This window comes from Chiloscyllium plagiosum, unplaced genomic scaffold, assembly GCF_037043375.1.
Source record: "Chiloscyllium plagiosum isolate Xiang-an unplaced genomic scaffold, Cpla_swu_hap1 HiC_scaffold_9, whole genome shotgun sequence".
NCBI classification, from domain to species: domain Eukaryota; kingdom Metazoa; phylum Chordata; class Chondrichthyes; order Orectolobiformes; family Hemiscylliidae; genus Chiloscyllium; species Chiloscyllium plagiosum.
The window spans coordinates 42,260,413-42,274,480 of NW_028270147.1; the positions used below are offsets into that span (position 1 = coordinate 42,260,413).

General features: G+C 41.5%; 1 protein-coding gene and 1 long non-coding RNA gene across 2 annotated transcripts in view; one reads left to right on the plus strand and one right to left on the minus strand.

Annotated features, from left to right (window-relative positions):
• Positions 1-7,448, plus strand: LOC148149130 (uncharacterized). Its single transcript, XR_015758144.1, has 2 exons — positions 1-534; positions 6,327-7,448. It is a non-coding gene; the product is annotated as an uncharacterized LOC148149130 (long non-coding RNA).
• The window catches only part of LOC122554315 (riboflavin-binding protein-like), a 21,575-nt gene continuing 14,939 nt past the window's right edge, over positions 7,433-14,068 (minus strand). Inside the window, exons 6-7 of the mRNA XM_043699145.2 lie at positions 9,706-9,958; positions 7,433-7,569 (exon numbers count right to left, since the gene is read on the minus strand). Of these exons, the coding sequence (XP_043555080.1) occupies positions 9,707-9,958 (252 nt within the window). The 3' untranslated portion in view covers positions 7,433-7,569; position 9,706. The remainder of the gene's footprint in view (positions 7,570-9,705; positions 9,959-14,068) is intronic.

Below are 14,068 nucleotides of genomic sequence, written 5' to 3' on the forward strand. Positions count from 1 at the left end.
CAGACGGGGGCGGTGCAGGTTGGAGTCCTCCGGGACAGACGGGGGCGATGCTGGTTGGAATCCTCCGGGACAGACGGGGGCGGTGCAGGTTGGAGTCCTCCGGGACAGACGGGGGCGGTGCAGGTTGGAGTCCTCCGGGACAGACGGGGGCGGTGCAGGTTGGAGTCCTCCGGGACAGACGGGGGCGGTGCTGGTTGGAATCCTCCGGGACAGACGGGGGCGGTGCTGGTTGGAGTCCTCCGGGACAGACGGGGGCGGTGCTGGTTGGAATCCTCCGGGACGATAGGAGGCGCTATGGGAGCAGACCGGAACTGTTAGAGGTCAGGAGCAAAATAAGTTAATTTTGCAATGACCTATTTTGAAATATGTGAATTGCAGTGTTCAAAGACTTATTTGTCAGGATGTTTTGTATCTGTGTGACGTTCAAAGCTATCAAAACAAATAAAACAGATTGCGTACCACAACATTGGTACATTGATTTGCAGATTCATCACCTCCAAATATAAGTATTGCGAACTCAGGATGTGTTACAAAGTAAGTGCTGCTTGTTGGACAAGGGTAAGTGTTGGTCAAGAGGGTGCAGGTTGAATTATTTTTCACGTGTACCGAGGCACAGTGAAAAGCTTTGTTTTGTGAGCAATACAGACAGATCACAGAGTTAAATAGCATAGATAGTAAATAATAGATAAACAGTAGCAAAAACAAAAACACAAGTACAGGTGAATGTTAAGAGTTTGTGAGTCCATTCAGTATTCTAACAAGTCGGGTAGAAATTGTTACGAAACCGGCTGGTGTGTGTGTGTTCAGGCTTCTGTACCTTCTCCCCGATGGTAGAGGTTGTAGAACAACATTGCCAGTGTGAGATGGATCTTTGAGAATGCTGGCAGCCTTTCCTTGACAGCGGGCCTGGTAGATGGATTTTATAGATGGGAGGTTGGCCTTTGCGATTGTCCGGGCCGAATTCACCACTCTCTGTAACCGTCTCCGATCTTGAATGGTACAGTTAACATACCAGGTAGCGATACATCCAGACAGAATGCTCTCGAGGGCGCACCTATAAAAGTTGGCAAGGGTATTCGCTATCATGCCATATTTCCTCAGCTGCCTAAGGAAGAAGAGATGTTGTTCGGCCTTTGTAACCAATGCATCCACATGAAGAGTCCAAGAAAGCTTGTTGTGGATGACCACTCCCAGATCTTGACAGTCTCCATTCGTTCCACCTCTGTGCTGTTAGTATGTTGGGGGGCATGAGTAACATCCTGCCGAAAGTCAATAATGAAGTCCTTGGTTTTGTTGGCAAGGCTGAACTGTAGACAATGAAGAGGATTCTTACGTAGCTGTTCTTGGTGTCAAGATGTTCCAGGGAGCAGTGAAGGGCAAGTGATATGGCATATTTCAACATGTCAAATGAAATAATAGGATGGGGGTGGGTAGGGACATTATCAATGAAATAAATGTGTTTGGCAACAATTAGGATCAAGATTAATTTATAAGTATTTAACATCTACATGTTTTGTTATTGTTCAAGGAAGCCAAATCCTTGTGTTTATCGCTGCTGTTATAAGCTCTTCATAAAAAAAGTTTAAAGCTGTTTCCATTACTCTGTAATATCAACAAACACAATTACTCAGATTATGGAGTCAGTGAAGGAATACCAACCAAAACAGAAGTTGCAGCATAAGCTCAGCAGGTCTGGCAGCATCTGTGAAGGGTGCTGGAAAAGCACAGCAGTTCAGGCAGCATCCGAGGAGCAAGAAAATCGACGTTTCGGGCAAAAGCTCTTCATCAGCTCCTCGGATGCTGCCTGAACTGCTGTGCTTTTCCACCACCACTCTACTCCAGAATCTGGTTTCCAGCATCTGCAGTCATTGTTTTTACCTAGCATCTGTGAAGAGAAATCAAAGTTAACGTTTCGTGTCCGGTAACCTTCCTCAGAGTTATTTTAAGCAGCACTGATTTATCAGAGATAGAGTTGTGGGTGGGGGCTGGAATAGGACTGGAACAAGGAATGTTCCATGTACCCCCATGAAGAGACAGGCATAAATGGGACACATATGCATCTTGGCCACCCTTCTGATCTGAAGAAAACGAGAAAAGAAAATTTTGTTTGTATGCAGACGATTGGGCTGGGGAGGAGGGGGAGTGAGTAACAAAAAAGGTGGAGACAGAGCCCAAAGAAAGAGAAGAACGATTGGACAGACAAAAAAAGTGAATAGCAATTTGGCCAGGAGAGTGAATAGATGTTAGTGGAGATTGTTAGTGGCTAACAATATGTAGTGTATAATAATGGCAGACTCTGTGATAACAGGGGCTGGTGTGTGGGGTTGGGGCTACGACATGGGAGGGTTCAGGCCCTCAAATTATTGAACATGACATTGAGTCTGGAGGGCTGCAGGGTCCCCAAGCGGAAAATGAGGTGTTGTTCTTCCAACTCTGCACTAAGCCTGAGAGAGAGATGTTGGCCAGGGAACAGGGTGGTGTGTTAAAGTGACAAGCAAATGGAAGCTGCCTTTTTTGCGGACAGAATATAGGTGTTCTGCAAAGTGGTCCCCCAGTCTATGCTTGGTTTCCCCAGTGTAGAGGACACCACGTTGTGAGCAGTGAATCCAATAGACTCGATTACATGAAGTGCAGGTAAAGTGCTGCTTCTCCTGGAAAGTTTGTTTAGGCCCTTGGACAGTGAAGAGGTAAATGGGCAGATGTTACAACTTCAGCGGTTGCAGGGGAAGGTGCTGTGGGGCTGTGGAGGAAGTGTTGGGAGTGAAGGAAGAGTGGACTGGGGTGTCCTGAAGGGAATGGTCCCTGTGGAAGGCAGACAAGGGAGGGGAGAGGAATATGTGTCGAGTAGTAGCATCTCACTGGAGGTGGCAAAAATGGCGGCTGATGATTTTGTGGATGTGGATGCTGGTGGAAGGTAGGTAAGGAAAAGGGAGAACCTATTGCTGTTGCGGGAGGGAAGAGTGGGTGAGGGCAAAAGTGCAGGAGATAGGTTGGACCTGGTTGAGAGCCCTCTCTAAAATGGTGCTGGGGAATCCTTGGTTGAGGAAGAAGATGGACATTTCGGAGGTTCTCTTGTTGAAGTTGGTCTCACTCAAACATACGTAACAGAGACGGTCGAACTGGGAGGTTGAAATGGAGTATTTACAGAAAATGGTGCAAGGACATATAGTCCAGGTAGCTGGGAGTCAGTGGGTTTGTTGTAGATATTCGTGACCAGTTTATGCCCAGAAATAGAAACAGAAATGTCGAGGAAGGGGACCCTGAACACTCCGGACTCAATATTAAGTTCAATATTTTTGGGCCTGAACTTTCCCATGACCTCGCCCCCAATTCACACCCCAGGCCTTGTTATCACATAGTCTGTCATTACGTACTACCTATTGTTAGCCACTAACAGTTTCCATTAACTGCTATTTGCTGTCCTAGCAAGATCGTTACCCACTCCTATGTCCAACTGCTCTTCTCTCTTTTTGGGCTCTATTCCCCACCTATCATTTACCCCTTACCTCCTCCTCCCACCCTATCTTCTGCATATAAACTGACATTTTCCAATTTACTATCAGTTCTGAGGAAGCATCACTGGATCTGAAACATTAACTCTTGATTTCACTTCACAGATGCTGCCAGACCTGCTGAGCTTTTCCAGCAACTTCTAATTGGATTCACGGCGTCCACAGATCTTTTGGTTTTTATTTAGTGAAGGAATGACGTTTGACGTAAATGGCACTTTGAATCTGTGATCTTTACTTTGCAACTTGCAGTATAAATTAGCTGAAAGCTGCATACAGCAACTATATGAAGTTGGCAACCATTGTTTATCAATTTTACCAATCAGATTGAAAGATCTTTATTGAAGCACAATATTGGGGATAGCAATTTGTATTATTGCCAGACTGTTAATCCAGAGACCCAGGTAATGTTCTGGGGACAGGGGTTCAGATCCCGCCATGGCAGATGATGAAATTGGAATTCAATTAAAAAGTCTGAAATTAAGTGTCTAATATTGACCATGACTCCATGGTTGATGATTGGGAAAAGCCCATCTGGTTTACTAATGTCCTTTGTGACTCCTGACTCATAACAATGTGGTAAAAACAATGACTGCAGTTGCTGGAAACCAGATTCTGGATTAGTGGTGCTGGAAGAGCACAGCAGTTCAGGCAGCATCCAAGGAGCAGCGAAATCGACGTTTCGGGCTTTTGCCCGAAACGTCGATTTCGCTGCTCCTTGGATGCTGCCTGAATCATAACAATGTGGTTGACTCATAATTGCCCTCTGGGTAATTAGGGATCAGTAATAAATGCTGGCCTAGACAGCAATACCCTCATTCAGTGAATGAATAAAAAAGGAAGAGGTCAAACCAGCAATATGCATTTTTCATAGGGAAGTAACACAATTCACTACTGTCCACAATTTTCTGTTTCGAGTATTTTGGTCAGAAAATGCTGAAGTGTAGGTAGTGAAGGAACAGTGCAACTCAGACAGAATGTTAAATCACCCCACTATTGATGTGCATGGATGTTCATTGACCTAAGCCCTGGCTTCAAATTTCTTTGCTAAACTCCTCCACTGTCCAAATTGGCTTGCTTCCTTTGCTAATGTTTCTACTTTAACCGACAAAACAAGAGAAAACAAGAGCCTTGCACCTATATTATACAATATAAAGCACTTTCTATTTCAGAGTATTATATAAATGTGAGTTGTAATTGCCTTTTCGTCTAAGAAGTTGGAAAGGTTCATTCGTTATGAGCTTTCCAATCTGAAGTTTTGGTTTGGTGATTGTTCACAAATAGTCATTTGGTAGTACCTGACTTGAATATTGATGATAAAAATACACATTTTGTCAAAGATTTTCATGTTGTACTCATCAGGACAATTGGCAAGAATACAAATTCCTAGGGAGTATCAATCTTTCCACTGCATGAGAAGAACATGCTGTTTGATAGAGGTGTTGCCATGAAGAATGCACCCATTTAACACTGAAAGACAATTGATAGTTATGCTTTATTAAACTTTAAATGAGGCATTGCCTTGAGAAATGAACCAATGAATAGCTTTCAATTGTTTTGATGAGTTGAAACAAGCACACTGTGTATACATATTCTTTATGTCTACAAAAAACTGGGCCATGTGTATTAATGTATACCAGTGCTGTGTGGTTATGTATGTTCAACCGTCACTTTAAGGATCCATCACATGACGTAATGATATCATTGGCCATCTGGAGAGAAACAATTTAGTCGTGAATACCTCCTTAATAAACACTTGATATTTTAAATGCTGCGGTAACTCATCCTTCTTGAACCATAATAACCAGTATGTCATACTGACAATCCTAAATGGCTAGGCGAAAGTGAGAACTGCACACACTGGAGATTAGAGTCGAGAGTGTGTTGCTGGAAAAGCACAGCAGGTCAGGCAGCATCTGAGGAACATGAAAATTGATGTTTCGGGCAGGAGCCCTTCATCAAGAATGAGGTTAAGAGGCTCGGTGGTGGAGAGATAAATGGGAGGGGGGTGGGGCTAGGGAGAAGGTAGCTGAGAGTGCGATAGGTGGATGGAGGTGGGGGTAATGGTGATAGGTTGGAGAGGAGGGTGGAGTGGATAGGTGGGAAGGAAGATGGACAGTTTGGACAAGTCATGAGGGCAGTGCTGAGTTGGAAGATTGGAACTGGGATAAAGTGGGGGAGGGAAAATGAGGAAACTGGTGAAATCCACATTGATGCCATGGGGTTGGAGGGTCCTGAGATGGAAGATGAGGTGTTCTTCCTCCAGGCATTGTTTGGTAAGGGAGTAGCGATGGAGGAGGCCCAGGACCTGCATGTCCTCGGCAGAGTGGGAGGGGGAGTTGAAGTGTTCGGCAATGGGGCAGTGGGGTTGGTTGGTGCCAGTGTCCTGGAGATATTCTCTGAAGCGCTCAGCTAGTAGGCTGTCTGTGTAATTCTTCACACATACACTATTATCTGGTAGATGTTGTCCAATTGTAGAATTTATTTTCTTGCAGAATGTCCTCATGAATGTAAGACAAACAATTTCAATAAAATGTGCCCTTTTTCAGTAACATTTAAGTTGACCATGACCAAATGATTATTTGTGTGTCTGAGACAGAGATCCAACAAAGACCAAATTTGGGATAGAAACAACAAAGTTCAACTTCCAGCTTGATTATGAACAGATAAGCTTTCTCCTGAATTTCGTCAAGGGTGTATTATTAAATCCAAGGATGTGCCGATTTTTATTGGACAGCTTGGTAACATGGTTACTAATTTACACCATGACCTGTGCTAGATTTGGTTTGACGGGTGAAAATTTCTTTCATTTTACAGTTTGAATAATCTGTGCCACAATATTCAATTGGAGGAACTCAACTGGACTCATCATATAAACATAATGGCTATAAGAGCAAGTCAGAGACTAGGGATACTGCAGCGAGTTACTCACCTCCTGACATCCCAAAATCTATCCACCATCTACAAGGCACAAGTCAGGAGTGTGATGGAATACACCCCACTTGCCTTGTTGGGTGCAATCCAACAACACTCAAGAAGCTTGACACCATCCAGGACAAAATCACCCGCTTGTTTGGCAACACATCTACAAACATTCAATCCCTCCACCACCAGCGCTCAGTAGCAGCAGTGTGTACTATCTGTGGGATGCACTGCAGAAATTCACCACTGATCCTGAGACAGCACCTTCTAAACCCATGACCACTTCCATCGAGAAGAACAAGGGCAGCAAGTACTTGGAACACAATCACCTGCAAGTTCACCTGCAAGCCACTCACCACCCTGCCTTGGAAATATACTGCCATTCCTTCACAGTCGTTGGGTCCAAATCCTGGAATTTCATCCCTACCAGCATTGTGGGTCATCCCACAGCAAGTGGACTGCAGCGATTTAAGAAGGCAACTCACCACCACCTTCTCAAAGGCAAATAGGGGTGGTCAGCCAGCGACGCTCAAGATCCACAAATGAATTTTAAAAATTCCTTCAGTGAATGATGGCACTATAAACAATACCTGTTTGAAACACGTCTTACACCATAAACCCAGTTTAATGGAAGCAGTTTAGCAACATAATTAATGAGTGGAAAAGCACAGCAGGTCAGGCAGCATCCAAGGAGCAGGAGAATTGATGTTTCACTTATGCCTGAAACATCGACTGTCTTGCTCCTTGGATGCTGTCTGACCTCCTGTGCTTTTCCATCACCATAGTGAAAATACCCTCAGCAGTCCCTTTCAATATCTCAGATGCTGTTATGTGCACATGCTTCCCTGGAGTGAAAATCAGGTGTAACATTTCTCCCAAGATGATAGTGAGGTGAAATTTCCTGATTCATTGTGGAATTTAATTATTTGGAAATAAAATAGTGGCAATGTCTCAAACCTACACTGAAAATGAAAATTTAAACATCAAAAAGATGATGGGAATGATTTTCAAAAAATATTTATTTGTATTCTTTATTTGACAAATTTGTTATACATTTGGCTGTTCAAAATATTAAGCTTTTTTCTGTAAGTATATCCCTGATCAGCAGCAGTGGAGTTGGTTCTTTGCAGTGCTGTAACTGAAAGGAAGGTACAAATAGCATAATTCTAAACAAAATAAAGCATACCGGAAAGGATCTCATTGGACAGGCATAAAATTAAACAAAAGTATCCAGACAATGAGATTTGATCTGAGAATTATAAACCTCGTTAAGTTTGTAATTAGATGTCCTTGAACTATTTCACTCATTAGCTCACAGAGTTCATTTGATGAACATTGATAGTACTCTGTAAATCCTCATGCAGAACTAACTTTCATCACAGCTAACATCCTTACTCAGATGAGATGGCTTGATCTGTTGACTTTATTACATAATTTATTTTAAAAACTGAAACATAGCTTAAAAATCCTTGATGTCCTAATATAATTGATTGCTTCCAATGTTTATTTTTCCAAATCAGTGTGGAGAACCTGAGCAGCTGGTAGCAACATACATGATCATTCAGATAGACATTCAGTTGTACTTCCAGGCTTCAAACCTTTCAGGGGATTCAGAATCAGCATCTCTATATTTGCATGAATTAACCTAAAATGTCAAATTGTTCTCTTTGGCACGAAATAGATTATATCCTTTTTCTCATGTTTATACAGCAGACAATGCTCCTTACATGAATATCATTAGTAGGCTTTGGAAAAATATAGGGCATCATTGATAAACTGGCAAAAACAAATTAATGACTAAATCTAAACTAATAGAGAAAGTGAAGACACATGGTGTGCAGGGTGTTCTAACCAGGTGGATAAAGAACTGGTTGAGCAACAGGAGACAGAGAGTAGTAGTCGAAGGGAGTTTCTCGAAATAGAGAAAGATGACCAGTGGTGTTCCACAGGGATCAGTGCTGGGGCCACTGTTGTTTATAATATACATAAATGATCTGGAAGAGGGCATTGGTGGTCTGATCAGTAAGTTTGCAGATGACACGAAGATTGGTGGAGTACCAGAAATCATAGGGGACTGTCAAAGAATACAGGAAGACTGGAGAGTTGAGTGGAGAATTGGCAGATGGAGTTCAATCCAGGCAAATGTGAGGTGATGCATTTTGGGAAGTCTAATTCTAGAGTGAACTACACAGTAAACGGAAGAGCTTTGGGAAAAGTTGATGAACAGAGAGATCTGGGCGTTCAGGTCCATTGTACCCTGAAGGTGGCTGCATAGGTGGATAGAGTGGTCAAGAAGGCATATGGTACGTTTGCCTTCATCGGACGGGGTATTGAGTAGAAGAGCTGGCAGATCATGTTAAAATCATACAAGGCTTTGGTTCGGCTGCATTTAGAATACTGTGTACAGTTCTGGTCGTCACATTACCAAAATAATGTCGATGCTTTGGAGGGGGTGTAGAGAAGGTTTATGAGGATGTTGCATGGTGTGGAAGGTGCTAGCTATGAAGAGAGGTTGAGTAGATTAGGATTGTTTTCATTAGAAAAAAGGAGATTGAGGGGGGACCTGGTTGAAGTCTACAAAATCATGAAGGGTATAGACATGGTAGAGATAAGATTTTTCCCAGGGTGTAGGATTCAATAACGAGAGGTCATGCTTTCAAGGTGAAAGGTGAAACGTTTAAGGGGAATATATGTGGCAAGTACTTTTCACATAGGGCGGTAGGTGCCTGTAACATGTTGCCAACAGAGGTAGTAAAGGCAGGCACAGTAGATTCATTTAAGATGTGTCTGGACAGATGCATGAGTAGGTGGGGAGCAGAGGGATACAGATGCTTAGGAATTGGGTGACAGGTTTAGACAGTGGATTTGGATCGGGACGCAGGCTTGGAGGGCCGAATGACCTGTTCCTGGGCTGTAAATTTTCTTTGTCCTTTGTTCATTGTCTGGGAATAAGCCACTTGAAAAATTGTGTAAAAAGACCAAGCAAGGAAGATGAAAATAATTTATGAAACGGGATTCAGGAATTGTGCCATTCTTTTCTGGTCCATTCCTGAGAAACATACTAGGAATAAAAATGGTAAGAAGAGCCCAAAGCAATGGATGTCAGAATAAGCTCGGGAGAATTTGTACAATTGGGATACATTACAGCCCATACTTAACACCGACTTGATCCATCCAAGTCAAATGATCATGGCCACGACATTTAAAACGGAAAATGTAAATAGTTTAATAAATTGAGAGAAGTTTAATCATAACATTTTTGTTAAGTAGTTACACTATTGTGTCCCTTTTTCCTCCTTTTTCACACCTTGCCTTTCCTTCAGATTTTTGAGCCTTCGCTGACAGAAAGGTACTTGCGCAAGTTCTGTATGCATTTCACCTGGAGCTGGTGTTCCTCTACTGAGGATCATTTGTTGGATCATATCACCGTCATCATCATCCATCATTAGACAATGACATGGATATGAAGTCACATTGAATGTCGCACCCCACATATTATTACAGAGGTCCTTTCCATTCTTGTACATCTGCAGAAAAGAATTCACAAATAGATGGTTATCATATCTTCAAATATATTCCGCAGTGGTGAAGATTGACCCTAAGCAGTGTTTGGACCAAAAACAGGGTCAAATTTTCAATCTGCTGATCAGAGATTTAAAGGAAACGTTTTCTTGAAACAAGTTAAACACTGTTATGTACAATAATGGAATAATGATTGCTATTGGTGAGAAATGTTTTAACTTTTTATCGTGAAGGCTGGAATTGAAACTTCCAGAAGTTCAGGATAAGGGGTTACCATAATCCTGGGTGCCCTACCTGAGCCAATTCAAATTTAAGTTCTTGATACATGGAAACTGCCAGTCTCTCTCCCTTTTTCCTGAGCTGGTAATGCTTATAACTGCTGTCTGCTGCTCTCCATTATCACAAGACAATCAAACTATGGTATTGGAGCAAAGTTCCCAGCCTCTCTTGTGATGTGAAACCTATCTCTTGGTTGAATGTGATTAGACTGCAGAGAAGGCACAGCTACAAGCAGTTCCAAATGTACTTTGGAAGTCAATATAAAATCCCAGTGATCATCAGATCTGGCACTTTCTAAGCTCAGCCTCAAGGAAACATAACATAAAGCCAAATGTAATTAATGTTTAATTTCTTATCAAAAACAGAAAAGATACAATTAAACAGTTTCATTTTTGTAATGCCTGACTGTATTTCAGAAATGCTCCAAAATACTGTGCAGTTACTTTGAAATACAATTGTAGTGTTCTGTATAGACAAACAGTCGTGATTGTGTATGAAAATTCCAGAAGAACAACGAAATGAATGACTCAAATGCTTTCAGGTACACAGAGATATGGTGGATGAGATAAGGGCAGATATTGAGCAATAAACTGCTTTATTTCACTGAAAGGAAGTCACCATAACAGACAAACAATCAAAGCAAAATTTTATTTAATTTATTCTTGCCTCAAGGATCTTTGGTATTGTTGTGGATTGCTATACATTGATAATACTCCTAGTTACTAAAATTGATGTCATCCATTTTACACTCCAGCTCCTGGCCGTGTCCGTGTGATTATTACTGAATGGTTACAGCACAGGAGGCCACTGGGTCCATCATGTTTATGCTGTCTCTCTGAAGGAAAATTTACCTTGTGTCACTTCTTTGGCTTCTCCCCATAGCCCAGTACATTCTTCCTTTTCAGATAACCTTTCAAATGCCTCACATGATCCCATCTTCACCACATTCTCAGGCAGTGTTTTCCAGATTATTGCTGCATGAAAAAGCTTTTCCCCATGTTGCTACTGGTTCTTTTGCCAACCACAATAATTGTGTCTCCTTGATCTCAATACTTTCACCAATAGGAACAGTTTTACCTCATCTACTCCGTCCAGACCCAATGATTTTACCTCATTTACTCTGTCCAGATCCCACATGATTTTGTACACCACTATCAAATTTCTTCTCAATCTTGTCTTCTCTGAGAAAGACATTTCTAACTTCTCTAATTTAAAAACACACCATTCCCTAGAATCTTTTTTCCATTTTCTGATGTCTTCACATCCTTCTTAAAGTGTAATGTGCAGAACTGAACACAGTATTTCAGGTGAGGCTGAAACAACTTTCTATACAAATTTAATGTAAGTTTGTTACTTTGATACTCTATATCTCAGAATGCTGTTAGCTTTATTTGTTGCTTTCTCAACCAACTGTCATTTTAATGATGGAAATATATCTCTATGTCTCTCTGCTCCTCCTGTACCCCATTTCAAATTGTGCACTTTATTTATTTTTTCCTCTCCATATTCTCTCTATGAAAATGAACCACTTCACTGTCCAAGATAATGGATATGAATACATGTTAGCCACCTTTAAAATTAATGAATGATTATTAGACATAGCTATTAGACATGAGGTGAGACAGTAATGAGGCTTATTACTGGCTCTAAATACATTTGAACAATGAGATTCCACAAATTGGCTTGTTGGCTTTAATACACGTTTGTAATTCTTGTAACTTGTTCCTTTAAACTGTGTTCATGTGCAGCACAAAGTAACCCTGAAGGATTCCGCAGGTGAAGAGCAGGAAGTTCAGAGGGGATTTGAGGAAAAGATTTTTCACCCAGAAGGTTTTGGTTAGCTGGAACTCACTGCTTAAAGGGTGGTAGGGTAAGGAGCTCTGAAGACATTTAACAACTACTTGGGTGAACAATTGAAATGCTGTAACATACAAGGCTACAGTCCAGTGCTGGAAAATAGGATCAGAATAGATGGATCATTGATGGATTGTGCAGACACAATGGGATTAAGGACCCCCTTCTATGCTGTCAAAAGCTTATGATATTGGTGCAACTGCAGGATCCCTGAATTATAGCCTTGAATGTGTTCCTTTGCTGTATTTAAAAACATTGATGAGGGCAGTGATTTCACATTTTCAGATCAATATACAAAAACGTTACGAAATTGTTGACATAAAATGAAAATATCAACAGGTGAGGCAGCATTTGTGTTATTACAATTTTGTGACGAAATGTACTGGTTTTCTCTGAAGATGTTGCCTGACCTGTTGAGTTTTTCCGCATTTTTGTATTAATTCAGATTGCCAGCATTTGCTGTACTTTGCAAGTTCTTGATGACTTAATACTTTGCTGTGTGTAACTGGGAATAATTTGGTGAGTGCACCTGGAGGCAACTGCAATATTGATAGATTCTAGATTGGATTCTGCCTCAGAGCAGTTTTAAAGGCATGTATACAGTTATACAGAGATATTTGGATTCAGTTCAGAATATTAAATTCCTGCTGCAGGAGCTAATATTCTGCCTTGTGTGAGCTCTGATACCTGATGCAAGTAAAAAAAAGTGCTCTGCAAGAATGTCAAGTTGAGATATCTGTTTGTTACATTGTGAAAGATAAATCCTGGTAAAGAGGCCAGTTTTGTCCATATTTTACATATTCTATAGCCATCTGGCCCATGCAATGTCCTGGACCAGATGTTTTGAACTTATATCAATCATTTGTAACTCACAGTTGTTACATGTCTACTTTATACAACAGGCAATATAAATACAGTAGCGCCTCGACATACGAACAACCCTGTTCATGTACAAATCGGTTTACGAACAGGATTGTACATAAAGTTTTGCTTCAACGTATGTACGAAATTCAAGGAACGAACGAAGGTACGAAGGTTCTGCTTTGCTACGTGCTTGTTGAACGCAAAAGCTCTCGGGCCCCGCGTGATCTCATTCAGTTCGTCTTTGGCGCATGTGTTGTGAACAATCGTCCAAGCATTCTTACGCTATCCGAACAATGGGAAAAATTGATTCAGTTCACGAACTTTTTGGTTCGCGAACCGGGTCCCGGAACGGACTAAGTTTGTAAGTCAAGGCACTACTGTAATGCCAAGAAAATGAATCATACTGAATAATGTGGCAGACAGACATGCTCATTTCTACAGTGATAATTTTTGCACCTACAGAGTAAAGATATAGCTGTCAGATCTACAATCAAATTTATTATTTCCACCCAAGTTTAGTCAAATCATAGAGTCTTTAAATCCTTGGAGAAACAAGAACAGAATGCAGTTATAGTCATCAATCTAATGTATAGCTGTACCTCTGTGTTTTTTGCTATTTTCTTAGAAGAGTACAGGATTATTTTAGTTGGTTAGACAGCTAGCATGTCAGTGTGATTATTGCCAACACATGAGAGTCATAGAGCTGTTCAACATGGAATAGACCATTCCATCCAGCTCATTCATGCCAACCAGATGTCCAAAATAAAACTGGTCCCATTTGTCAGCATCTGGCCCTCCTTTCCTATTCATATGCCCATTCAGATGCCTTTTAAATGTTGTAATTGTACCAGCCTCCACCACTCCCTCTGGCAGCTCATTCCATACACGGATCACGTCTGCGTCAAAAAGTTGCCCCTTAGGTCCCTTTTAATTTTTCCCCTCTCACCCTAAGCCTATACCCTCTGGGTTTGGATACCCCCACGTCGGGAAAACACTTTGGCTATTCACCCTATCCATGCAATCCCTGTTCCAGCGAACGCAAATTCAGGACCTGCCTTCATGCCCTGCCCGTAGGAAAACATATCATGGTAGTTTGCTATGTTTTGGTGAATAATCAC